Genomic DNA, 25,963 nt, shown 5'->3' with positions numbered 1-25,963 from the left:
GAACGAAATTCATTAGCAAAAACCGAATCGTCCGTACTTCTGTAGATATTAGCACATATGCAACTAGCATCATCAGGTTTTACCACCCACTTGCCTTCACGAGTTTTCTCACCATCATCAGTTTTTCCAACGAGCAAAGCGTTTTCAAACGTGACCGGTACTGCATACATGCAATGGTTTGATAAAAGAAGCAAATTGGTTTTAAGTTGGCCTCGCTATCAATTCAACTTGAGTTGCACTTGCACTAACTTATGGCCCATATATGATTGTTCCAAATTTGTAATGGTTGTATCTCTATTTCTGCAGTACACTGGCAAAAGCAAATAATATATGCTCGTCTGAGGTACTAGGACTCATGCATTGAAGATAAAATCGAAGTCTTATTGATCAATCCAGGCCAGACTATCCTATTGCCCACCCATCAGAGTAATGAGGATAGGCGCAATCATTGCAAACATAGAATATACGAAATTCCCTAAAGTCAGACGTTGTAATCCCTCAGATATAACAATAGAGATCCAGCACCAGATCTGTGTACTTTTGTGGCTTCAACTCTTTCCCAAATCTCAAGATGTCATTGAGGATTTCCCCGCTCTTTTCTTGGTTGCCGGTCACCTAAACTTTTGTGGTACGATGTTGTCTATGGCATTTCAAGCTGTGACTTCATCAGGCACCCTTTTGCCAACATGAGCATGGCATTAACCGGTTGAAGCAGAACCTGTGCCTTTTGCTCCTTGTACATTCTCGGGATGTTCAACTCCTCTCATGATGTCAGATACACCGTGGCCCATTTTGCTAAGGAGGTTAAGATCCTTTTTAGGCTGAAAGTTGTGCAAAGCGGTTGAATTTGTATCAAGATTGTGCAAAACCACCACCATAGTGACCGAGCATATGAGCATCGGTATTGGACCAAAAATCCATAGCAGCAGATTGATAGCAAAGTAGATCGCCCGTAAACCGACTGACCAGAAAATACTCGCTGTTATGACTGCCTTCTGAACATAGGCCACTGGAATATCACTGTTTGGCATGCTCATGAGGAAAATGGCGTGGACTGAACTCCTCACACATTGTAGAAAGGACCCGAAAGCCACTAGAAAGCAACTGAGGAGGCTTATGTACTTGACGGAAATCATGGAAGGACTCGTATCCCCATAAATGAAATCGGCCGTGAAAACACTATGTGAGGAGCTTCCAATCCATGCTCCAATAAGAGAGCTCAGAGCCAAGGAGGTTGATGCCAGGAAAGTTGCTGCTGATAATGTGGTGGAGATCACTGTCAAGGACATTCCTCTTTCCTTTGCCTCAATCTGCAAATTCAAACAAAAAAATTTCTGAGATAATCCAGTTCAAATACAGCTGGAGACACACAAATTTTCTGTCCAGAAATAGAGGCATTAGAAGTTTTTGCTTTTCTTGACCTGCAGCATTCGCTCAACCCACACTTTCCTGCAATGGTTTTCATATCCAATTACTGTAGTTTGAGGGAACTTTAGGCATCTGTACAACAGGAAAAGATGGTAACCAGACATGATTAATAGTCCAATAGGAACCAGTATAACATCTAGGCACTCCTTTCTCCAACTCATCTCTCTCTCTCTGAGAGTGTGTGGATGAAGGTGTCACTTACTAACGGTGTAGAAGAAGATGGGTTGATTAACACTGCAAAATAGAATAAATATGGTGGACAAACTCATGACGTCATGTGACTCACAAAATAAAAGCGAGTGTTTAGTGGATCTGGTCATGTATGACAACAATGACAGATACCTGTATGCATTTGTTTTATTAATCAAAAGAACAATCTTTTCAAAAGTTTGAATTTTGATTATGTCCTGATATTCATGGGTTCTACAGTTGGATGGTTGTTATTCCTTCGTTTGCGATTAACTAATGAACCTTCGGGTATGGTGATGATGCAAGTTTGGTTACTTTTCTTAACAACACTTTCCTCATGCAAGAGAGATAAAATATAAGCAGAACCTTTCTGAAAACCCTGTACTGCAGTAGGCAATTGGCGTAATTCATTGAAGAGTTTTGGTATTGCTTTTTGCTTGGCCCAGCTTTTCTTTGAATTGACACTTACAATGGAAAACTGTTTACAGCAGCATCTACCAATATTAGAATCGGCATAAAGGCAGGAGCTCTTATGCTAGTACTCTAAATCTAGATTAGAATCTGATCCTCTATTATTGCCGGTGGATTAGAACATGAAGTGTTTGATGTTTTACTGATGGAACCATAGATATCCTGTTATACAGGAAAACCATCTTTAGGCACTGTTTTTGGTAAGCACACTTCTTTTGCAGGTTCAGTATCAAAATAAGCTTACTAGTTCCCAGCGAAGACTCTCCCTCGTATTAGAATCAACAAAAGAAGAGATAAGAACCCATCCAGATGTTAGGGCCATTATTTTCCCAAAATATGAAGCTGTTAACAAATAAGGTTGGAACCCATAGCTGGGAGAGTAGACAAGACAGGAAATCATTTACGTCAGACGTCTAAGCTATGAGTAAAGCGAGACTAGTACATTAAGCATTCATTAGAAAACTTAGTTAACTGACAAAATGGGTAATGATCTATAGTTCCTGAAACCATATTTGATGAAGATGTCTTGCCCTATAGCCATGTGACAGAAACTTGATCACAGTGATTCTTCGTCTGCTTAAAAGTATCACATGATGTTGGATTGTTGCCGTCGTTTACAAGTAGTTCTGCTCTTAATGAGACTCTATCGTCCACAGCTTTTACAAAGAAATTCTGCTAGATCCAGAAATCTTGAATAGTTAGAATTTGGCAAGGAAAATTCATCTCTTGGAATTGAATTTTCTCCGTGGCTATCAATCATGGCGTCAAAACAAATAGTAGAGGACTGACAATTTCTTGCTCATAGACAGAACAAGTGGCTTGTTTTTAGCTTCATAATACATAAACAATCAGAAGACTGGAAGGTGCATATGGATGCAGCAGATGAATTTGAAAATGGAAAGTAAAATAAAGCCACAAACTATTACAACTTGCTACCAAGAAAAACTAGAGGACAAAACGTGAATCATTTCAACATCTTGTCGACTCAAAAAACTTTTCCATCCCAAAAATGTCTCCGCCGGATGATTTAGGGGATCCTAGAGAACATTGCCATGCATCTAAAATTCCTTTGAGATTCAAACTTCTACAAAGCTCTAAGGCCCTTTTATTAGAGGAGACAAGCTGGCTGAAATTGATGTAGCGGTGTGGAGTTGGTATCGAGGAAGTGCAACATCATGACCATGGTTATTGAGGAAACAAACATAGGTATTGGACCGAAGATCCACAACAGCAAAGTGGTTGCAAAGTAGATTGCACGAAGACCGAGGGACCAGAACACGCCTCCCATTATCACTTCCCTCTGCACGTACTTCACTGGAACATCGCTATTTGGCATGCTGATCAGGAAATTGGAATGGACCAGGCACCGTACGCATTGGACAAATGATGCAAAGGCGAGCAGGAAGCATATCAGAAGACTGATGTACTTGATGGAAATAATAGTAGGCCTTGTGTCGCCATATATGAAAGGACTAGTCAAGATGCTATTTGAAGAGCTCGCGAACCACGCACCAATTAGTGAGCTTAGAGCCAGGGAAATTGATGCCAGAGAAGTCGAAGCTGTTATGGTGCTCGAGATCACGGACAAAGGAATATCTCTGTTCTTTGCCTCAGTCTGCACATAAAAATTAAACTTATGAACGCGAATCAGAATCAAGCACATGATTGATAGATCAAAGGAGGTATGAAGTTTGGTGGCATTTTGTACCTGCAACATTCTCTCTACCCAAGCTAGTCTATAGTGGTTCTCATAGCCAATCACAGTGGTCTGTGGACATCTTAGGCACCTGTAGAGAAGGAAGAGATGGTAGCCAAGCATAATAGATAACCCACAAGGAACCAAGATTAGGTCCAAGTGTTCCTTCCTCCAAACCATCTCTCTCTTCTAATTAGACTCGAAGGGAGGTGATCTCAATCAACCCAAGAATTGCTGGCTCAAATCTTGAATTGCCCACTTAAGGTAAAATGTAACTCCACTGGTTCCTGTCAATTCATTGTGCCACCTACAATGAAACTTATGCATACCTACACACGTCATATGAGAGAACAATTTAACAGGTTAGTTTTTCTTATCTCATGTTTTAATACGGCAGCACTTAGGGGGCTACTAAAGTGACGTCCTTTGGGAGTGTGTGTGACCACCCTCTAAACATTTACTATTCTTAATCCGAAAACGACCATGATGAAGTAAAAGGCAAAATAAAATTCGCAGAAAAAAACATTAATTATGTGGGAACATGATTATCCTGGCATCTCAGCAGTCCCGTGATACCTCGCACATATATTCATCGCTTTCCATCACAAAGTTAATTGTATTGCTATGCATGGTCCAAATCAACGTAAAAAAGCATGGGTTGACGGAAACTAAACTTTTCTCCAGATGATAAAGCAATTTCAGTTGCGCCGTTGTGTGCAAATCAAGAGAAAATTCATTTTCCATTGTCGATACTTGATAGCATAACAACAACCAGCACCAAACTGGTCTCTTTTTGTGAATTATTACTTTATTTTATTTTTGCTTTTTGTGAATTTGATTAGGCAAGGAAGTGGCAATCAGGCACATAAACTGAAAATAGTCTTCCGTGTCGCGACTTATAGTGGTTCATTCAGACTACAAACATCAGAAAGGTCGTCTGGTCCTTTTTCCCTCCAAACAAGGGCACATCTGAGTTTTAGAAGTGAAGAATGAATTATGCTTGCCTTACTTTGGATGCTAAAGCAAATTTGACAATGACCCTGCACCAGGAGAGTTCTGGAAAAAAGAACTGGTGCTTTACCTAACACAGGATGACCTTTATTATTTGTTTTTGGCCGAAAGCATGATCTTCATTAAAAATGGAACAAAAGTGATCATGGCATTGCCACTGATCCTGATAATAAATTCTTAAAAAGTGAAAACCGCTAACTAATGATTCTACGCTCCTCTTCAGCTTTAAAAAGACTGACAGTGGAGCAGTATTTTAAGAAGATATGGTTCTGCTAAATAACGAAATCGATGCTTTGGCTAGACTCTGACTTTGCTGGAGCTGCATCTTCAGAAGTAGAGGATGCTGATGGAGGTCTCTGGTGTGAGAAAATAGCTTTGAATGGTCAAGCTACCGACATTGAAGTGAATCGATGGCTTTTCAATTAACTGACGGTGCTTTCACGTGATTTAATCAACTGGACATGCTTAAATTTAAGACATTATCAATTCAGACTGCTTTGCCACATCTGATGCACAAGAAGGTTTCCTTTGCAACTCACCCCGTGTTTGAATAGCAAGGTGCAATATAATCGTACATTTCTGAATCTGTCGACAATTTTCCGTTACATTTGGTAGACTGAACATGATCGACCGATGCCAAAATCATAATCTTTAAGAAAACAAAATACACGGCTGCTTCATGGAAGCTTCAACCTTTTGTAGGGCAAATGCAGATCCCCTATCATCTTTTCCAATTCAAACTCGTAGCATTCGTTTGAATACATTCCTCTTTCAGGCGTCCACGAGGCTTGATCTGCAGCATCTAGCATATTGACACTCGAGGAAATGTCCGGAAAATGAGTTTACCTGTAGTTTAGTCAACTTTCAAAGCACCATTGTCGACAGGCTTCCTTTTTGGCTTGCGTTTCTTCTGCTTTTGTTTGAACCTGATTTGATCTTTGACGCTTTTCTCCCACTTTTTCTTGTTTCTTATATACAACAACATTGCAGCACGCGCATCCTCTATCTGAAACCATAAACAACAAAGATATTAGCTCTGTTACGGGGAATGTGAAAAAGAATCATCAGAAATAATCACTGTGATTAGGATAAAGGAGGATTCGATAAATAAATGAAAGGGAAAATAAATTGCATTGAGATATTTCCAGGTAATGACTGAAGCAATATAGAAATGCTGCAACAATATGTGGTCATAGGAATGGACTATCAATGGAAAAAAGGAGAGTACAGTCGGGACAAAGTCAATCTAATTACAGGGCAGTGTTCTCCATTTTGGATAGAAGCCCCAAGAAGCTCGGCTGCAAGATGACGAAGCGCCTTTCGGTGCCCTTCCCTGCATCATTGATTTGCACGTCACTAAGGAAACCAAAATAGGTCAATTAAAATGCATGAGGGCGATAGCAAGCAAGAGTAAAATTCAGTACTTCTGAAGGGGTAGATATTCGGAGGTGTCTCTTATGTCCGTCTTAGGATGAGTCAACAGTAATGCCTGGTATAAAGAAAACATAGTCCAGATCAGAATCACACGCCATTCAAACCCACCAGAATCAACAGTAATGCCTGGTATAAAGAAAACATAGTCCAGATCAGAATGACACGCCATTCATACCCACCAGAAACAATATCTTACATACCTTAAGGTCATTGTGCAATGCATGGCCTACAAGAACCCTCCCTTTAATCAATTCAGCAACTTTCTTCTGAACAGTACAGAAATCCTTGGCTGCAAATAAAATAAAGGGTTAATACCGCAAAAAACCCCAAATTGATATGTCTGTGACAGTTTTACCCCAAACTAATTTTTTAACTACAAAAACCCCCAAACTGGTACACCTGTGATAAATTTACCCTCAGTTTATTTCCGTTAAATTTTACTGTCAAATTGCTTTGTTAAATGACACGCGGCAATTGACAGATGTACCAATTTTATGTTTTACCCGCCGTTTGTCACAGGCGTACCATTTTATGATTTTTTGTAGTATTAGTTTAATTTAATGGAAACTAACGGAGGATAAATTTATCACAAATGTACCCGTTCGGGGTTTTTGGTGATCAAAAAATTAGTCTGGGGTAAATTTGTCACAAGTGTACCCGTTTGGGGTTTTTCGCAGTCAAAAAATTAGTTTGGGGTAAAATTGTCATAGGTTTACCAGTTTGGAGTTTTTTGTGGTATTAACCCAAAAATAAAAGAATGGAGTTCTTTAGATTTTCCGTGATTGTTGAGTCCTTTAATTTCATTCAATAGGCCTTGACCATGCAGCAGGATGAACAAAAATGATAGCATAAAAAAACAGCACAAAAGTAATGACATCCAAAAGAAATCTCCACCAAGGATACCCGGTAATGTTCAAATCATAATGCAGTTTACAAGATCACCCTCATTACTTGAAATTTTTCAAAAGCACTTATAAAAAAATTGACTACTGGAGCTATTCTGCTAACTCTAACATTTGGTTCGAGCTTAACAGAAGACTTTATTCAATACCAGATGGAAAATTCAAATATTCCCCACAAAGACTCAAAACATTGGATAAGGGCATCATATGCACTATTTTAACCAGTTTTACTAACTGCACAATCAAGGATAGGAATAGGATAAAGAACATGGAAAAAATGAAGAGAAGATGAGACAAACCTTTTCGCATATCACTGGGTCGAATTCCACTGACTTGTGTACGATAGTCAACAACACGATCAATTGGGCGAACAAATTCATCGTATACAACATTTCCCCATTTATTTACCTGTCATTAGCTCTAATAGCAAGTTATGAACAAGTTGAATAAGCATAATACTTTTTCTCATGTAAACAATTGGTTTTTTCCCAAGACAGAGATATTGTGAAGCACATAAAATTAATAGTAAAAGACCGCATGAAGCATGTTCAAGAAAATTTAGCGCTGTCAATCAACACTCCAACGAATTGTGGTAAATACTTCAGTGAATGGTATGTAGTACCTTTAATTAGGAACAGTCCAGGATATCGAGGAGTCAGGAATGCCTTAAACAAATTCTTATACTAATGCTTATTACTCGATGGAAGACACGGTTATCCCTCCTAACTCACAAAGGCCCAAATAAGAGTCATGCACATTCTCCAAGACTGCAAGTCTTGCTCATACTCTCCATCTGTTGAACAAGTCAAAGTCATCTCCACCAGAATCGGTTCAACGAGAAACTTCTGGCTCCTCTCCATATCTATAACTCTTTATCGATAACTCATTCAATTTTATTCAAACTTCAACTGAATTTTGTTATACAGATTCTCTACAAGTGGATATAAACCCATCATCTCTTTGTAAATCCTTAACGAGAGAAATCAATACAAAGCATTAATTTAAAATCTCTGTTTCCGTTCTCTGCTTTATCTATCTCTCTTTTACTGTTCGTAGTTTTAAGTTCTCCTTTATTCCTTTGTACTTCGGATCTTTCTTTCTCTAAAGGTCCTAATTTTCTCACTCCATCCCTATTTCCACTCTCCAGAGACCAAGTGGAAAGCATGAAGGTGGGGGATCCAGGAACCATCTGGAAGTTGGAACAGCAAGGTGGACAAACAGCTAAAGTCCATGCAATGTATACATGCAAAAGTAGTGGATTTAGTTTGAACCAGATTCTTTCCCATTAGCACGATTCCATTGAAAGTAAAAACAATACATCAAAGTTACTACCAACTACCATCTCAACTTTGTCACCGGACTCTCACAAAATCTACAATAAACAGAAATATGATAAAGTTGCAAAGGCATTAGGATAGCCTTAGAATATCCAGAAATTCTAAGAGATGGAAAGTATCTGACACTCGTCACCAATATACAGTAATATTATAAGCACATGAGATATCACCTACGATCTCTTCAAGAAAAATGAGAACACAGTAAGTAAGAATGTTCGTATCCCACTAATCACTAAAAAGAAAAAAGAACGTTCACATACCAGTGTAACTCGCCCAAGTGCACTCTTATTTCCTTGAGCGACACCAACCATTTCGCAATCCATGGCAATCGCATCCGTCATTCTGCGTATGATTCACTTACGGAATTATGAATAGCACAACAAATGACCATGGAGGAATTATGCCACCCACAAGAAAGTAAACTACTAATGCCTAAAAGCTGCACTATTAAACATAAAAGGGGCCAAGGTTAATGTCTTCTATTGAACCCCAAACATGACTTTATTCCCCCAGAGTTGCTCATGATAAACACAGGAACCATCCAGAGAAATACTTAATATTCAGCAAGTAGTTCAGATGGTTAAAGGCAGCAATGAACAGGAAACAAAAGAAACAAACCCGAAATCACTATTGGCGGGAGTCAAGGGATTAGGGCGAGGATCATCAGATTCCGCATCGGACCTTTCCTTGCGTTTCCCTGCACATGGAAAAAGCCCCCCAAAGCCGGATCATATAACAGTATGCAAATTCAGATGACCCTTCTTTCTCCAAAGCAACTAAGACAACAGTGAGTCAAAACACATCAAACGCAGGAAGACAAGTTTAATGCGTGAGAGGCTCATGGCTCGAAAACAAGCACGCGTACGCGTTACTACCTGGAAAACCCGTGAAAATACGACGCAACACCCAACAAGAGTATGGCAAAAGGGCCAAAAGGGTAGGACTTGGGAGTACCCAATATGGATTTGGAGAGTCCGGAGTCGGAAAGGTCGGAACTTTTTGGAGGTCGGGAGCCATGGGACTTGAGCTTCTGCACAATCAAGAAGACGAGTGAGATGACAAACATGCATTCGCGCACGCTGAAACACATACGCAGTCACGCACGTACACAGAAAGAGAAAGAGAGAGAGAAGTACTTGTTGCAGCTGAGCCCAGTTGGGATTGAGCTGCTGGGAGTTCTTGTGCTGCTTCATCGTTGGCTCGCACTCTTCGTCGCCGACTCCGAAACGTTGAATAGGTTGGTGAGCCAGGAACGTCTTTGGTGCGCGCTTCTCGCGACAAGAGGCGCCCGCGCGATGTCGTTTTTGCCTTTGCCCTTTTCCTTTTCCTTCTTCTTTTTTCCGGTGAAAGCCCGCTCGTTCAGCCCATGATCACCAGCGCACCCGGCCCAGATGGTCCGACGGGTCAATCCAATCTTTTCTTTATCCACCAGCGGTCTAACTACAAAGTTTTTGTCTAAAGAGCTAGCTAACCAAACCACCAACAATTCCTCATTTGTATTACGGTAAGTATGAAAATAGACATCGAAATCGAGGGTACATGAAAAATTCATGAAATTTGGCTAAGGAACTCGGGTTTTTCTTTTTTCTTTTCTATTTGGTCGGAATAAAAACATTTTCATTACTTCAAATAACATGCGGCTTTTGAGCATACGGGGTTTTATAAAGCTAAAGGAGAATTAAGAACCCAATTAACGATTCAATCCGCGACTTGGTTAGGTTCTTTGGGCAGTGGGCTACTACTATATCTCGAGAGTACCATTATAGGTTATTTCAAATTATTTGTGGTTTGTGCACTCTCGAGTTACTTCATGAGAGTACCATAAGACTTCTTTGGAACAGTCCACAGCAGATGCCATTATATGTATTTGGGTTTCTGGAAAGCTAGCCAAGAAAGACAATTTGCATAAAATCTTGAGGAGAGTATAAAAAGTATATCTTATGTTGTTAGAATAAGCATTTGATGGCAGGTCAGCAGATGGTAAATTCCTCATCCGCCAAAACTGGCGTGTCACTTTCAATTTTCCCAGAAACTCACGCATTGTCTCGAGTCCATTCAATATTGCGTGGCTATAACTCAATTTCTCACAACAGAGCATCAAAGAAATATGCCACCAGGAACTAGAAAAGATCCCTTAACTCAACACCATAAAGCTCTATGCTCCTGCCTGAATTCTTCATTGAATACGAGAAGGTACTTCACGTTAAATGTAACCGACCAATTAAAAGTAAGAGCGAATCACAAATGGTACCGAGTAGAAGTAGATTCATAGCATGCAAACAAAAAAAGATCAGTCGGTTACCCATGTCATCACGATTACGTGGTGTTTCCTTCGTATAAAATACAATGCGAAATTATTCAAACACAAACTAATTGGTCAGACAAACGAGAAGATACGCTATCAGACATGGAATAATGCCCCTGGATTTAAATGAAATCATGTGCCTGTATTCTATTCTCCGTGCAAGTCACGTCTCATGATCTCAAATACAGAAACTAGGCTATCAGAATACAATTTTCGAGCTTGTCCGAATAATTTAGAGCAATCACAACCCAAGAGAAAAAAGAAGGGAAGAGCCAGAGAAAAGGAAAGAATTATACATGAGAAAGAGTACAACAAGTATAAAATAGAAAACTGAAAACCAAAGAGAGCTGAGAAACTAAAGCATCTTGACACACGAGACTACTGGAGAAAATTTGAGACTTGCCACATGTATTCTCGTAAAACCCGGGTTGCAGAATAAACGACGTATTTCATTTCCCTAAATGTTCGACGGGTAAATCCTCAAGCAGAGCAGCAACCAACCTTTTTAACTGCTGAGACGTCATCCTTTGATCCAACATTAATAGTCTGTCCTTTAGGAAGAGCTGCAGGGTCATTCCCAGCCTCAAGAGCTTTCCGACTGACTACTCGATATATTTGGGTGAGCACTTCAGTGAACGCATTCTCAACATTCATAGACTCGAGCGCAGAGGTCTCCATAAAGAAGGTATTTTCCTTTTCTGCAAATGCCGTCGCATCTTCAGTAGAAACAGCACATAAATGTCGCAAATCAGCCTTATTCCCCACAAGCATTATAACGATGTTAGAGTCTGTGTGATCCCGCAGCTCCTTCAACCATCTCTCCACATTCTCGAATGTGACATGACGAGTTACATCATAGACAAGCAATGCGCCAACAGCTCCTCGGTAATATGCACTAGTGATTGCTCGGTACCTGCGGCAAATTACGGACAAAACTAAGTAATTTATCAGGGTGGAATTCTGAACAAGCACAGAAAGCTTGGAATTCAGCCTATAACTTGGAAATGAAACATCGGGAAGTGGCTCACGCTGGATCTTCTGTTCAGATAAAGGCATACACCATTGTTCTGTTTCATTAGTTCCTATCAATGCATAACCTTCTAATAGCACTATTGCTTCTCTACGAAATTTATTAATCATTAAAAATAAATTTGACCTTGATTAAGTCAGCCCCTAGACTTTTGGTACATGTTCAATTTTGTCCTTAAATTGTATGAAAATGTTCAATATGCATCACAATCTTTTTTCTTATCTTCGTAAAAGTTTCTTATTTATAAATGCAGCACCTTCGCCTGGTATCTTGCTTTTCAGATAGTCAATGCGTGACACGATGATGTGTTCATTGCAGAAAATAAGAGGTCAGATCCGGAAGGAACTTTTATCGCCGATGACTTTTCTAACACAGGTATTATTTGCTGCATCCTGATTACTCTACGTGTTTCTTCCATTTGAAACTGTAGTGAACTATTAATCCAGATCTTCGCCCCAGGCAGCATTTGGTAAGTCTACAGACATTCATCCTACACCTCCAGGTCAACCTAGACAATCCAAAAAATGGCTGCCCCCCACCGTTAAAACCTCCAGCAATTCTGAAAAAACTTCCCCCACTTAAAATAGAAGATATGAAGAAATCGATTGATTTCAAAACCATGCAACGTGTCGCACACCAAGAAGTGAATTAGCAATTCAGTCCACTAAAGAATTGAGGCATGCTTCGGGATGAAAGAACACCTGGAACAACAAAATAACACACTTATCGAGCAAAACCAAAGTAGCAAGCAGGCACTCAAAATCAAAACGAATCCACATGAAAAGGGGAAACCATCCTATCTAACTTCAACTTCCATGGGTGAAAAAGCACAAATCATTTGTCTTTGCATTCATTAACTTCTCTTTCATCAGGATGCCTCGCCTCTACAAAGCTAGAACCCAAATTTGATTCTCCGACAAACACATAGCCTCTACAGCACCAAATCTACTCTTGTCCCAAATTAATTGGGAACTGACCACCAAGAACAGCTCTTTGCGAAACCAACTCACAATGAAATGTCCGGTTTTTGTCCGGATCGAGGAGATGAACTTAGTCTGGCGCGCGAAAAAGAATCATATGATACGCATGACTCCACCGCAACCTTAAAAGAAAAAGACTGCCTAAGCTCCACTTCACTTACACGATAGATACACCCGTCACACCTAAACGTCAGCATCAATCCAGATCTAAGATTCGCACTACAGCTCAAAGATCACCATTTTCCAGATTCGAATTCGACCAATCACACAACACGCAAAAAATTAACAGATCCAACACGACAAAGAAGAAAGGGGCAGAGACCGCTGCAACTCGCATCGGACGAACTCCAAAAGAAAAGAGAGATGCGAGGGACGCGGAATTTTCACCTCTCCTGGCCGGCGGTGTCCCAAATCTGGGCCTTCACGACCTTGTCGTCGACGCGGATGCTGCGAGTGGCGAACTCGACGCCGATCGTGGACTTGGACTCCAGGCTGAACTCGTTGCGGGTGAATCTGGACAGGAGGTTGGACTTGCCGACGCCGGAGTCCCCGATCAGCACCACCTTGAACAGGTAATCGTAATCGTCGTCCGCTCTGTACCCGCCCGCCATCCAAAGATCTTCTCAGCTCCTCCACCGGCTGGAGCTCCTCGGTTTTGCTCACGCTCGCGGCAAAAGCTCGAGATTCCGGCGAGCTCCGAGCGAGACGGATATGGGGAACGAGAACGAAATGGAGAATGTCATTGATGACGCGGTGACGGGTGCAGATGTAAATGAGTTCAGGTGTGTACGCGCACGGTCGGACCGGGTTGGGGAGCCCCCGCTGCTTCGTTCTTCGGGCGGGGCGGGGCTGGGGCTTCGACCCGAACCCGTCCGGCCTTGTCGGCCCGTCAAATTCGAATGCGGACCGCATTTTCTCCCTTCATTTGAAGGAACTCTCTTGGGAGCATATAAACATGTTTTATTTTTTGAAGTGCTCAAGTGCATACTAAAGCTCTGTGAGCATTCAAAGAGTTTGTACTATGTTATTTTTTATGGTCAAAAGAGTTTGTACTATGTTAGATAGGGGTAATTCAAAAGGGAAAAAAAATGTTCGAATTATTTATACTAGAGAAAAGAAGAGATGATATTTGGATTCTAGCGAGATTTAAAGGGAACGCTAGGCAAAAGGTAGAGAAAAGGGGAAATGTTCTTTAGGATCGATTGAGGAGATTTGATCCGACGGTGGTGAGCACAAATTAGGCTTTCCTATGTCATCGTCCCGTGCTTGTAAATGGCGGATCCAACTAGCGTGAGAAAGGGGCAGATTTGCTTCCGCTACAAGAGGCAAGAGAAAAGAAAGGAAAGACTGCATTGCGATGTAAGTATCGTTTTATATACTTAGGTGTAGATATAAACATGAGTATAAGTAACAGAGAAGAAAAAGTTTACTTCTTAATACACAATCTCTCCGCATTTGTTCATATTTATTTGTTAGAATACAACGTATTTGGATGAAGGGAAGAGATGGAAAGAAACAATTACGAGGAATTATGAGAGATTAGGAATGATTGGTCTAGGCAATTTGATATACAACTTAGGTCCCCCCCAAATATGAAGAAACTCGGTGGAATTTGGAGGGACTTACATATTAAGAGCTTGTTTGGGGTGCAGTTATTCTTGAGATTATCAGCTTGATGGTCCTTAGTAAAAAGTAGAAAATCTTGCCGGCCCGCAACATTTTGAGCCTGTAATTTGTCTCCTTCGTATAGCGTATGCACGACATGAATTCACTTTTCACGCACGCATGTTTTAGACAAGGCAGATCGTGAACTCCCAATTTCTTGGTGGATTTTTCTGCAGGAGTTGCAACTGCTGATCCTGGCTAAAATGCATGACAGAAGTCGCCTGTGATATCTAAGGAACCTCCCTAAGAATGACAAAGAAAACTGACACAATTAGAATCAAACAAGGAGAATGTTAGTACAGGAGGAGCAAAATCTGCGACACGCTTCCTGTATGCATGTTGTAAATGCTTTTACCCAGATAAGTGACAACTCTCCCCTAACTACCAATTATATACAGAATGTGAACATGAACCTTTTCATTTGGGCGGTCAGATTTGCTGACCGTGCATCCTCACCTTTCTCAGCCACGGGCACATTAAATGCTGATGAAAACTCACCTGCCAGAGAACAACACCGTGAAAAGTTATGCCGGTTCTGCTGAAAGCTTGACTGGAGACTGACGGAATTTCGCAAGTGCGTTCGCAAGAACAACAAGAAGTCCTCATTAGTTCTTTCTTCTAAACTATTGTAAACCTTTACAACGTATTCAAACTCTTGCCCATACATATGGGCAGCACATGCCGCCTTGCAAGTTAGGAGCTGAATATAACCTGCAGGGAAAAAGGCAAATGTAAAAATGAAATTAATCTAGAATGGACCACGGAAAACTGATAAAACCTGACTTGGACTAAAACCGATTGAATACCAGCGAAAACAACCACTGGCTAAATGATTAAACTCAAACGAAGTCAAATAGTACACTTCTTGAGTTTTAATTAGTAGTCGCTCTATCTCATGGAGCTGCGCAATTCATCATCTTGGCCAGTATAGCATGTGAACATCCTATTTTCAGAATACTATCCCCATTGATAAGCGGCTAATCATGCACTACAGTAACTTTAATTTTTTAAGACAGGAGCGAGTAAAAAGTTCATCATGCCTACAAAACCTGGTTTTGAATCTCCTTTTGGTAAGTAGTTGAGAATATACACACTTAGGTGGCACATTCAACATTGATTTGCACAGTCAACAAAGCCAACTTGAGGTATTATACATGACATGACATGACCAACCATGCAGACATCTCAGAGATAAATCAGATAAATTACCAGCTGCAATCTCTGTTTCAAGGATGCTATAGCTGAAATGACGTGTCAACCACCACCTGCACCGGAACCTCCAATTCTTGCCCAAGCCACCCCTCAGGAAATGGTCAGGGATCCTATTAAAACGACCAGAATAGTTTTGCCTAAATCCACCTTCTTTACCATCCAGATGCACTGACATGCAATCTTCTTCCTGCCTAGCAAGCTTGAGGAAACACATTGCAAATTCCCTCCATATCTGGTGTTCAGCATACATAGCATCCAGATGCAGAGAAATCATTTCCAGCATGGATCCAGGATGATAATCTCCTGCATGTTATGATGGGACATTAACATAAGGAAAGTTATAAAGCCCATAGAGAAGTGTCATCTGCTTTGGACGGATGCCATCACAGCAACTTCCAATGAATGGAATAATCCACCCCTAACCAAGTCATTAATAGCTTCCGAAAGAAGAAAAACAAAAGCAGCTGGACAATACATCTGTCTGGAAATAATCTCACAGACAATTTTTTGCATATCAAAAAGAAAAATGTCAAGAGTCCCAAGACAAAATTCTTCGATAAAATTTAAGTTCCCATCGTCAGAAACTAATAACCATCCAAACCCCAATTTGGTCGCAAAGAAGATCTTAGCCCATTTGCCGACCCTCATGTGCACTAACACCTTTGCCCACCTTATGAGAGAGATGTGCAGTATGACGAAATTTTTCCTCTTTCTTTACCTGCATTTGGTTAAATTTATTGAAAAATTAGGAGGATGGGGATTAACAGCGAAGCTTCATTGACATACCACTTTGATGCATAGTGACAAGCCTTGCCATTGAATGGCAGCACGTTGGATCCCTCTTTAAGATTTCTTCATAACATGATGAGAGCTCGACAACATTTTCACGAGCGAAACGTTCCAACAGAGCAGCTCGCACTCTAATCAAATTCAAATGTTAGTTTCCACAGAAACAGGCAGACATTGACAAAGAAATGACGATACTCAGCAAGAAAACGCTAAGGTACAAGTCCAAACTAGAACATTAAGTCCTACGAATTCAGTAAAGTTGTACATGTTACTTCCAACTTTGTTTGCTTGTATCCAAACCTAAACTTGTGATATAACAGAAGTACCTTAAAGGAAGGGCAGTATCTGCATGATGACAGACCTCCTCGAGCACATTCAATGCCTCATCTACTTGTCCGCAAATCAGCAGCAACTAGCAGAAAATTGGAAAAAATCAAATGAGATTCTTGCCATATGATGGAGAAGCAAATGGTATGGTGCATACATACAAAAACTATTTAACCAGCTAGGAGAGAAACCCAATATGTGATTTGTCTTCTGCATTTCAGCAGGATTAAGCTCACTTAGTCTAAACCATTTCATTCTACACAACAAAGTTCTAACTGCAGATGAAAAGGGAATGCCGCAATCAATTTGTTCAGGCAAGGCAGAGGCAATGTGCAAAGAAAGCAGACACTCAAGAACTCCGTCTGATTTAGATCAAAAAGTTAAAAGCACTCTGGAGCCGTAAGATAAAATGAGCATTGACATAAGCAATACACCAATGGACAGGATCAGGATGACCAGTATAAGGGCAAGAAAGATTCTTTCAAAAGTATTTCTCAAGATTTTTTTGAAGTCTACATCAAACAAACTTTTGCTACACCTGAATCAGAGGAAGTAGGGCATCTGATACTGCGCGTGATGAATCAAGAGCTAGTCGCAAATACTTTACTGCATCCTTGTAGACATTAAGCTTCTCCCGGTGCCGCTGGATGAAGTCCTCAGAATTCTTGATGTTTTGTGGCAGTCTTATGGGCAACAGCCATGAATCCAGGCCAACTAATTAAAGACCATGAGAAACACTCTCAATAATCAATGAAGAACTCAAAAACTCCTAATTGACTGTAGCAAGTGAAAGCAATAGAGGACAGAGATGTCAACGATTGTAATAGAGTAATGCTACAAAGTGATATGACGGAATGTGAGTGGTATACAAAGTATAGTAAGATTGGTCAACAAAGTTGTTTACAAAGTGATATGACAGAATGCGTGTGGATATATAAGCAAATGGAACATATTCAACACCCGATAGAATCAGCCATCTCATTTTGGCACCAATTTCAAAAACTAGTCTTATTACACATACTACTTATTCTATGCTGAATAATAGGATGCTTAATCTCCAAAAGTATTGCCGAAAAATTATATGCCTAGCATGAAATCAAGTGTTTAAGCTGACCAAAACAGCAGAACTATTGTCGAAAAATTATGCCACTCACCTAGATCAGATAAAAAAGAAGCGCAACGTACATTTCCAACATCGGTAGACTGTGGGGCTTCATCTTCAGAAGAATTCATGTAAAATCGTTGTGATTGCTCCTCCTCCAAATTATCCTCGACCTTCACAGGGACTTTCGTAGGTCTTTCATGATTAGTATCCACCGATATCCTTTTATCCTTCATGACAGAAGTGTCAGAATTGCATTGTGAGGATGTACTGGCCTCGCAACTATAAACGGCAGGATATCCCTCTGAGTTCCTAACTGAAACGTCAAATCTTTCCTCCAACATCCCAGTTTGTTGACAAGCATTAGTTTGCTCCAAATCTATCATTTGCATGTCTCTTGGGATACTCGAATACCACTTTTGATAAAATGTCAAACCCAATATCAGATCTGAAGTCGAATCTCTCCCAAGTTCTTGTTCTTGCATGAGCCTGAGAAAACACGAGGGTAGTGTCGATAAAGATAAAGATTTCAATCTTTTTTATCTAATGTAACCTTCAAGATGCGTATTCATTACACCTTGATTTGCAAAGCTTTTTTTATGCTAAGTAAAGCTGCATTAAAAAGGTACCACCTTCGAACTAAGTCCTTATCAATGCACAATACCAACAAGTTTTGCAAATCCAAAAGCATGTAATTGTCCTTCTTTGTCTTGTCACAACATATCATGATTCAGAAAATATTAACTAAGGTACAAGGTGCATAAATCAAGGGATGATTATTCCTGGATGGATTTGAGTTTTAATGAAAGGATTATTTCCATATTTAAAGAGAAGCCAGTTGTCAAGGATGAGTAACACATCATTTCGGGAGAGAGAAAAAATCGTACGATTGAGCATTCTGATGTGCTTTCTCAATATTCCCTTGAGTAAGACAAAAGAAGATGAGCTCCAAATGAACTGCAAGCCTATCCTGCCCACGGAAACGACCGCATATTAATAAGAGTTTGCTGACTACAGCAGAAATACAAACACCCGAGGAAGGTATAACCATTTCATTCCAAATTATATATATTAAAATAAGTAAAGAAGGTCAAAATAATGTCTTCAGACACAAGAATTTCAATAGATACCTGTGATGGGCAATTCCTTTTCGATCCTATCCTTGCCATCCAAATATCGTAAATGCGCTTGATACACTTGGCTTCTATATGCTGAAGGACCTCCATTAGCACCTGAAAAACATGGCATCACATTCCGCCTGTACACAAATTTTTGCGAGAGAAGCAACTCCAAATACCACGGTTTAACTGCTGCAAAAAAAACCGGGGCTACCACTGAGTTTAGCCTAAACATGAACACATTTTTGTACTTTCAGAAGCTGACTGCAAATCAATGCTCAGAAATTCCTTCTCCAAATTACCATGCAGCCAAAGAGCGACTTCCACTCTGCGATTCCTGAACCGAAAGCAATCATGAAGCAGCGATTCTACCGTTTGCACACCGTAACTTTTCCCTCTTCTCGCCATGTGGCAGCACTCTTCTTTACTCCGAACTAATTTTTCCCAATTTCGGTCGTAACAGTGACTAAATCACAGCCCTAACAATCACCGCAAAAGAAAAATACAAATCCAACAACCTAAACAGTCTAGAGAAATGAATTCGTGTCTCACCGAATACTTGAGCCGATTGTGCTCGGGACACCTATCCTTGCGCGTCCCCTTCAAGAGCACGCTCAGAACCCCGCTCGCCTCGGCCCAGTCGTGCCGCCTCGCGAGCCTGCGCAGGAGCCGATACAACCTGCGGCGGTTCTCCGACCGCAAGCTACCCCCGCCGAGCCCGAGGACGTACGACGGCTTCGTCAAGGAAAGCATGATCCTCTTGAGCAGCCTACCGTCGCCCGCTGACCCGACGCCGCAGCCGTCGGCTTCCGCGTTCGCCGGCAACTTCCTCTTGCGACTCTCCTCGTCCTCCTCAACAGCAGCGCCGCCATCGGCTTCCGCTGCCATCGCATCATCGAATTCCAACATGGCTGACACAGCGCTGCTGCGATTCCGCAAATTGCAACGTATCTTTTTTGGGCGCGATCTGAGTTTATATATTCGTGGGGACCCTGGAACGATTTGGGGGCTTAAGAGCCCGCCTTTTTCTTCCCCGTATTTTTTCCGAAAAACGAATTTAATTTCTGGATTATACCAGAATTTCCTAGATAATTCTTGAATGCTAAGATTTACATTACTTAGATATGGATTTTGTTCAAACACCCGTATGAAAGAAAGTTCATGATTTCCAATGTCACATCCTCCTCGTGTTTCTTTACGGAATGAGCTTAAAAAGTGTTGCGAAACACTCATTAATTAAACCCTTTAGTTATTTTAACGCGTTCGCCACTTGCTATTAAAAATTAAGTTATTTTGGTCATCCAAATATTCAAGTTTTTAGCACCTCCACTGGAGATCAAGCCTTGAAGCCCTCAAATCCAGTTTCTGACAAGGAATGAAAGATCATGCTATCTGGTCCGAAATAAAGCCATTAAGGCCCACGGGTTGTGCTTATGCGAAGAATCAAAATAGCACATGCCTCGAGATCGAGCCATCGAGCCATCGAATCACATTCGGAGCAGAATCAAGGTTCATATCGTTCAACCGAAGATCGCCCCATTAAAGCCCTCGAACAATCTTTTTTTTTTATTCTAGAAGGAAAAGAATCATGGGGCTGACGAGAGAGATTGCGCCCCCTTTCTTCTATCAATGCAGATTTGGCATGAAATTTTTCGTTCCGATTTCATTACGTAGATTACTGAGCCACCTTAACTTTTTTCGCTCGGCCAGATCTCTTTAACCAACTAAAAAAAATTAAGGAATTTCTCGACTAATGTAATTTTCTAAATCGTATTGAATTATCTGAATGAATTCGTTACGAGGAGGACTACGACTTCACAAGACACAGGACGTGCAAAATTATCGATAAACCTTTTGTCGACGGAGGGTAAAAGGGAGGCAAAGTTGGGTGGGGAGGGGGGGACAGATTCTCATGTGAAGTGTTCTCGGAGTGTGGAGATCGTAGCCAAAAGAAGGCTGAGCAGACGAGAAATTCGAGCTCCTGTCCTTTTCACAGCTCGTCCTCCCTAAAGTCCCATCCGGCTCCTCCCGCTTGCATCCATACGCACCTCTGCACGTCCCAACCAGCAATGCGTATCCATCAGCGACCGAAGGGCACGTTGCATCTTCTCCAGTGTGTCGGACGTCAAGATCCCCCACCTTCGACCTCAAAGGGGACGAAGAATGGGAGCCTCGGAGGGTTAAAGAGGAGAGGGAGGGAGGACGGGGGGGGGTCCTACGGCACGTGGTGGCCAGATTCCAGCAGTGAATAAACGGAAAAGAGGAGGGAGTCGCGACTTTTAAAGGGAGGGGATGCCGTTCTTCCCCAACAGCTGGAGCTAGCTGTGTCCCCCTCGTCCCCTCCCCATGTGACCTGCGACAAATACAGTAAACTATTGTCTGACCCAACCCAACCCAACCCCATTCAGAGCGCGAGAGAGAGAGAGAGAGAGAGAGAGAGAGTTCTTGTAACCCTTCACGAGGAATGACATTCTTGTCATGGTTCGACGTTCGGGTTCGATTCCCATCTCCCTAAACCCTCTCTGATTCTCTCCCCATTCGTCATCTCTACCGTCTCCGCTTGCTGGTCCTCTCCTTTCCGTTCACTGGTCGGGACATTCTTTGGTAGAGGTCAAGGTCCCGAGCATTGACAGTTCACGTTCCAGATTTGCAAATTGCATGGCGCAACCACCATCCCATGTATCCCACCTCATCGCCCCAAACTGGCCTCCTTCCCCTCACCCCGGCGGTGGCGGCTGCCAACCTTCGTGGGTCGATGAGTTCCTCGAGTTCTCGTCCACGAGGCGTGGGGCCCACCGGAGGTCGGCGAGCGACTCGATCGCCTTCCTCGAGGCGGGGGAGTACCGGAATACGGTCCGCCACAACGGCTATGGGTTCGACCGCTTGGACGACGAGCAGCTCGTGTCCATGTTCTCGGAAGACGGGAGCATGACCGTAACTGTCGCGCTGCTGCCCCCGGCCTCCTCCTCCGGTACGTCCACGCCGTCGGATCAGAACAGCAACAACGAGAAGATCAAGCCGGCCCCGGCAAATGCTGATCGGGCGACGCGACAGCAATTGCCCAAAACAGAACCTGGAATGTTGGAGGTGGATAGTTCGTGCAAGGCCGAATCGGATTCGGCCAAGGCTGCTCAAGCTTCCTCCGATGCCGATGCCGTTGTCGACCCGAAACGGGTTAAGAGGTAAAGTGAAACCATGATAAACATCCATTGACGTATTGAATATATGTTAATCCATGAGATGGAAAAATTAAATTTCTGTCTCGCACCATGTGAAATGTTTGCAAATGTCAGGATTTTAGCAAATCGACAATCTGCTCAGAGGTCGAGGGTGAGGAAATTGCAATACATTTCGGAGCTGGAACGGAGCGTAACCACATTGCAGGTACGCCGTCAATTCTTTTCTGCATCAACTATACTTATTTCATGACAACTTGAGAGAGTGAGAACTCATTGTGCACGCGGACATGGACGCGATGAGTTGCTGTATTTGTTCTCGAGTCACACAATAAATGTTAAAGCACACGATATATGCAGAGCGAAGTATCGGCATTGTCGCCCAGAGTTGCATTCCTGGATCACCAACGTCTGATTCTGAACGTCGACAATAGCGCTCTCAAGCAACGGATCGCCGCCTTGGCTCAAGACAAGATTTTCAAAGACGGTAAACAACTCCGACCTTCAACCTTCATTAACATTTCCAGATACATACGCATCATGCATGAGCGCACACAGCAGAATAACATTACTGCGTATCAATCCAACGGCATGCGCTTAACCTCATCATATTCAATGTTTAAGCACTTTTGCTTTTGGCCAGAAACGTACATTGATACATTAATCAATCCCTTTATTGTTTGAAAGGTGAGAAATGTAGCTGGTTAAATGTGAGCTTTAGCATCTCGATCCCTTTAGATGCCTTAGCGTATGGATCATTGTCTTTTCTTTTTCTATTCTTCTTTGCTTTTGTTATGAAACTTCAATCATGCGAAGGTGGGCTTATAGCATCTTTATTCATCAGCTCATCAAGAAGCACTGAAGAAGGAAATAGAGAGATTGAGGCGGGTGTATCAGCAGCAAAATCTCAAGAAGATGGCCGACGTGACCCCCGCCACCAATCCATCTTCGCCACCACAGGATCCACAGGGGAGATCCGACAACAACGGATCAACAGATAAGGACCAAATCCTCGACCATGAAAGTTGAAAAGGGGAGGAGGAGGAGGGGTCTCCTCGAATTGGGCCATCACGATCACATGGCGCGTGTTCCTATCCATCCCCCTAAAAAAAAGGGACAGAAAAATTGAAATGGCAGTTGAGAAAAAGCCCTTTTGTTTCAGTCTTCCCTCCCTTCAGCAATCATTATTCTTGTTCTCTAGCCCTTTCGTTTTTTTCAGACTTTGGGTTCAATCTCCGACATCATTGGGTAAAGTTTGTAGCGAAAGAGCGACTATTGTAATGAAATCATTGCGATTGTCTATCCTAATACGTTCCAAATTACACATCCGTCGTTGTTTTCCCTTACTTTATAGCGCGTTTTACTCCTGCAGATGAAGGATTCATTCGTTCAGAGCAACTAAGATAGAGTAGGGCTATAGGGTTCTTGGTGGGGCGAAGTTCTTATCTCTCGAATGCAAACTATTTTTGTTAATAATTAATACGATAAGGAAAAGGGACCGTCTCGAATAAATATGTACAGAGCGTTTCTATCAGCATAATTACTCTCATGTGAATCGGATTTCCCACGCAAAAGATAATGTGAATGCGACCACATTGATCGAATAATCACGAATAGGGAAGAACAAACAGGAGAGCTGGCAAAATGACCAGGAGGAATGTGAGAATTTGGATTTTTTTTAACGGGTGTTCACAACATATTAACGTTAGACGGATATTTGTTTTCAAAAATTTGAATTGCCAATAATTTAACAACATATATTCGTATACATCAAGCATATCTATTACATTTTTGTTGCTCCGACAATGGTCCTTTTTGTATTGTAGTGGACTCTACTTCATGGCATGAATCTTCGCCTTGGGAGATAATGTGGGGAAGATGACAGAAATGGTCTATAAATTTTGGTCCAATGTGCGATGCCCTCTCTGAACTTTTAATTTGTGCAATGCGATCCCTAAACTTTTAATATGTCCAATGTGGTCCCTAAACTCTGGTTCAATGTTCAATATAGTCCTTGAACTTTTAAATATTTTCATATAGTTTATGGACTCTATTAAAAAAATTACAAATAGTTCACGGATCACATTGAACAAATTAAAAGTCCTAGGACGATATTGAGTATTGGGCTAAAATTTAAGGACCACATTGCACAAATTAAAAGTTTATAAATGATATTACACATCGGATCAAAGTTCATGAAGCTTTTGTGCTTTAATCCCAATAATGTATCAAAGCAAAAATGGGTGCAAAATTCATGCCCGATTGAGTCCACGACACACGTTCACTGTACGGGCTGGGAGCAGGCCCAGCTTGACTGTGCGATAATGAAGTGAAGCGTTTTGGTGCTGGATCAATTAGACCCGTTACGTTGAGCTCCATAGTCCAGCTTGGCCATTCTAATTTAACGCCGACCCGAAAGTAGATCCATCTGACCCATCATTTTCGTCCCAATTGGAAAGGCAATTCAATGGAGAGCTGTACTTTCCTCTATCTAATCCCATTGGAAAAAAAAGTCTCTATCTGGACTTTCGATCAAATGTGACTTCTCTTACATCCAATAAAGCGACTATGCGTTGTCCTGTCTTTGGTTGGATACGTATCTTATAGATGTGATGAGATATGATATACAAATGCCCATCTTGTTTGCTGATATTCCCTTGACATGACGTTGGAATAAATATATACAATGAAAGGTATCGCGGTAACCTAAGCACTCGTTTGGTTCAATGTGGAACGGGTTCCTTAAGGAATGGTATTCCGATTCATATAAATATTTCATGTTTGGATAGAACTTTACGATATGGATTTGGATTCCACATGGGAATTGGATTACTTCGCTTTAGCATTGGGATTCCATGTTCACATTCCCACGACAACAAAGCTATATAAGACAAAAAAAAAGGCCCAACTTCACCCCGGACGGTCGTCAGTCACCAATCTCCTTTGCTAGTTGCAACTTGCAAGTGCCGCTAGTCATCATCAGCAGCCGCGACCGTTTTGTCAAAACTTATCGTCAAAGAAATACCTTTCACCAAAGGTTTGACCTTTGATTTTTTTGAGTGAATTAGATTATGTGGCACCTCAAACAAGAAAAAGTGGATATGGGACAAATTTCGAATGTTAACTAAATTAAAAGAATAAGGATTAAAGAATTGCAAACATGAATGGAGAATCGGTAAATTGAATTGCAGAATATTTGATAAGTGTTGTTGATTGTGGATCCTTTACAATTGATTCTATTTGGGCTTATATAGCCATGTATAAATTGTAAAATCAATAATCAATTGCCTCCGAGGTTCTCAGTTCCGCACTCGTGATATTTAATTGCATACCCCTATCCATACGCAGTTGTAATATTTATGATTTATCTCGGTTGATTATCTTCAAATGTGGTTGACCATTCATTTCTGTACGTCGACAAGCACCCTGGTCTCCCTTTCGCCGATGGCATTATTGACTACCCGATGTTGATTTGACACTGGGCATTCATCAATTTGTGACCACTTCACTTGACTATCTTGTCATTAATTCCATCCCAACATCTCTCACTAAACCTTGGATCATTTTTTGGGAAGAAAATACTAAAAAAATCCTAAACCTACTACATTGATACAAATTCAGTCCTAAAACCTTTCAATTTAAACAAATTAGTCATAACCTGTTACGTTTATGTCAATTTTGATCGGGAATTGCTACTATGGATGTTGACCATTTTGCGTAGCATGGCCGCTATTGCCATGGACATTTCTTTTTAAATTGTTTTCTAAATTTTATATTACTTTTTTTGTTTT

The 25,963-nt window shown here is 41.3% G+C and overlaps 6 protein-coding genes across 6 annotated transcripts; 1 reads left to right on the top strand and 5 right to left on the bottom strand.

Annotated features, from left to right (window-relative positions):
* Positions 1–698: 698 nt before the first annotated feature.
* LOC115668179 (uncharacterized) lies at positions 699–1,589 on the bottom strand. The gene is made up of 2 exons (XM_030589678.2): positions 1,422–1,589; positions 699–1,310 (listed from the first exon to the last, which is right to left on the bottom strand). Exons 1-2 carry the CDS (start codon positions 1,587–1,589, stop codon positions 699–701), a joined length of 780 nt encoding a protein of 259 aa, XP_030445538.1.
* Positions 1,590–2,893: 1,304 nt separating this feature from the next.
* On the bottom strand, positions 2,894–4,483 carry LOC115664988 (uncharacterized). Its single transcript, XM_056311868.1, has 2 exons — positions 3,797–4,483; positions 2,894–3,703 (listed from the first exon to the last, which is right to left on the bottom strand). Exons 1-2 carry the CDS (start codon positions 3,962–3,964, stop codon positions 3,197–3,199), a joined length of 675 nt encoding a protein of 224 aa, XP_056167843.1. The 5' UTR covers positions 3,965–4,483; the 3' UTR covers positions 2,894–3,196.
* An 857-nt stretch (positions 4,484–5,340) lies between these two features.
* LOC115664979 (uncharacterized) lies at positions 5,341–9,837 on the bottom strand. The gene is made up of 9 exons (XM_030586866.2): positions 9,605–9,837; positions 9,423–9,498; positions 9,087–9,165; positions 8,729–8,810; positions 7,431–7,539; positions 6,430–6,518; positions 6,220–6,284; positions 6,050–6,128; positions 5,341–5,801 (listed from the first exon to the last, which is right to left on the bottom strand). Exons 1-9 carry the CDS (start codon positions 9,659–9,661, stop codon positions 5,649–5,651), a joined length of 789 nt encoding a protein of 262 aa, XP_030442726.1. The 5' UTR covers positions 9,662–9,837; the 3' UTR covers positions 5,341–5,648.
* A 1,039-nt stretch (positions 9,838–10,876) lies between these two features.
* LOC115664998 (ras-related protein RABA1f-like) lies at positions 10,877–13,544 on the bottom strand. The gene is made up of 2 exons (XM_030586885.2): positions 13,171–13,544; positions 10,877–11,686 (listed from the first exon to the last, which is right to left on the bottom strand). The coding sequence occupies exons 1-2, from the start codon at positions 13,392–13,394 to the stop codon at positions 11,254–11,256; spliced, it is 657 nt and encodes a 218-aa protein (XP_030442745.1). The 5' UTR covers positions 13,395–13,544; the 3' UTR covers positions 10,877–11,253.
* An 828-nt stretch (positions 13,545–14,372) lies between these two features.
* On the bottom strand, positions 14,373–19,937 carry LOC115663958 (uncharacterized). The gene is made up of 10 exons (XM_056311522.1): positions 19,549–19,937; positions 19,009–19,110; positions 18,766–18,848; positions 17,931–18,367; positions 17,315–17,490; positions 16,776–16,861; positions 16,447–16,580; positions 15,658–15,963; positions 14,905–15,159; positions 14,373–14,691 (listed from the first exon to the last, which is right to left on the bottom strand). Exons 1-10 carry the CDS (start codon positions 19,903–19,905, stop codon positions 14,552–14,554), a joined length of 2,076 nt encoding a protein of 691 aa, XP_056167497.1. The 5' UTR covers positions 19,906–19,937; the 3' UTR covers positions 14,373–14,551.
* Positions 19,938–21,383: 1,446 nt separating this feature from the next.
* LOC115664968 (basic leucine zipper 61-like) lies at positions 21,384–23,480 on the top strand. Its single transcript, XM_056311524.1, has 4 exons — positions 21,384–22,178; positions 22,290–22,380; positions 22,533–22,659; positions 23,017–23,480. Exons 1-4 carry the CDS (start codon positions 21,655–21,657, stop codon positions 23,199–23,201), a joined length of 927 nt encoding a protein of 308 aa, XP_056167499.1. The 5' UTR covers positions 21,384–21,654; the 3' UTR covers positions 23,202–23,480.
* The last annotated feature ends 2,483 nt before the right edge of the window (positions 23,481–25,963 follow it).

This window comes from Syzygium oleosum, unplaced genomic scaffold (genome assembly GCF_021117445.2).
Source record: "Syzygium oleosum isolate NSW1041296 unplaced genomic scaffold, Sole_v2.1 Sole_v2.05, whole genome shotgun sequence".
NCBI classification, from domain to species: domain Eukaryota; kingdom Viridiplantae; phylum Streptophyta; class Magnoliopsida; order Myrtales; family Myrtaceae; genus Syzygium; species Syzygium oleosum.
The sequence above is the reverse complement of the archived record's forward strand: the minus strand, read 5'-3'. Positions and strand labels throughout refer to the sequence as shown.

What these genes read in the sequence shown, in the direction of transcription:
- LOC115664998 (XM_030586885.2), bottom strand. Translation starts at nt 13,394, where the DNA reads ATGGCGGGCGGGTACAGAGCGGACGACGATTACGATTACCTGTTCAAG. An exon ending in GACACCGCCGGCCAGGAGAG is followed by an intron (nt 11,687 to 13,170) that starts GTGAAAATTCCG and finishes AATTTGCCGCAG; the next exon opens with GTACCGAGCAATCACTAGTG.
- LOC115664968 (XM_056311524.1), top strand. Translation starts at nt 21,655, where the DNA reads ATGGCGCAACCACCATCCCATGTATCCCACCTCATCGCCCCAAACTGG. An exon ending in GACCCGAAACGGGTTAAGAG is followed by an intron (nt 22,179 to 22,289) that starts GTAAAGTGAAAC and finishes TGCAAATGTCAG; the next exon opens with GATTTTAGCAAATCGACAAT. An exon ending in GGAGCGTAACCACATTGCAG is followed by an intron (nt 22,381 to 22,532) that starts GTACGCCGTCAA and finishes CGATATATGCAG; the next exon opens with AGCGAAGTATCGGCATTGTC.
- LOC115663958 (XM_056311522.1), bottom strand. Translation starts at nt 19,905, where the DNA reads ATGTTGGAATTCGATGATGCGATGGCAGCGGAAGCCGATGGCGGCGCT. An exon ending in CCCTACTTCCTCTGATTCAG is followed by an intron (nt 16,862 to 17,314) that starts GTGTAGCAAAAG and finishes ATTTTCTGCTAG; the next exon opens with TTGCTGCTGATTTGCGGACA. An exon ending in TGAAACAGAGATTGCAGCTG is followed by an intron (nt 15,160 to 15,657) that starts GTAATTTATCTG and finishes TTTTCCCTGCAG; the next exon opens with GTTATATTCAGCTCCTAACT.
- LOC115664988 (XM_056311868.1), bottom strand. Translation starts at nt 3,964, where the DNA reads ATGGTTTGGAGGAAGGAACACTTGGACCTAATCTTGGTTCCTTGTGGG. An exon ending in GGGTAGAGAGAATGTTGCAG is followed by an intron (nt 3,704 to 3,796) that starts GTACAAAATGCC and finishes TTTTATGTGCAG; the next exon opens with ACTGAGGCAAAGAACAGAGA.
- LOC115668179 (XM_030589678.2), bottom strand. Translation starts at nt 1,589, where the DNA reads ATGAGTTGGAGAAAGGAGTGCCTAGATGTTATACTGGTTCCTATTGGA. An exon ending in GGGTTGAGCGAATGCTGCAG is followed by an intron (nt 1,311 to 1,421) that starts GTCAAGAAAAGC and finishes TTGAATTTGCAG; the next exon opens with ATTGAGGCAAAGGAAAGAGG.
- LOC115664979 (XM_030586866.2), bottom strand. Translation starts at nt 9,661, where the DNA reads ATGAAGCAGCACAAGAACTCCCAGCAGCTCAATCCCAACTGGGCTCAG. An exon ending in ACCCAGTGATATGCGAAAAG is followed by an intron (nt 6,519 to 7,430) that starts GTTTGTCTCATC and finishes TTTTATTTGCAG; the next exon opens with CCAAGGATTTCTGTACTGTT. An exon ending in GAATATCTACCCCTTCAGAA is followed by an intron (nt 6,129 to 6,219) that starts GTACTGAATTTT and finishes TCAATGATGCAG; the next exon opens with GGAAGGGCACCGAAAGGCGC.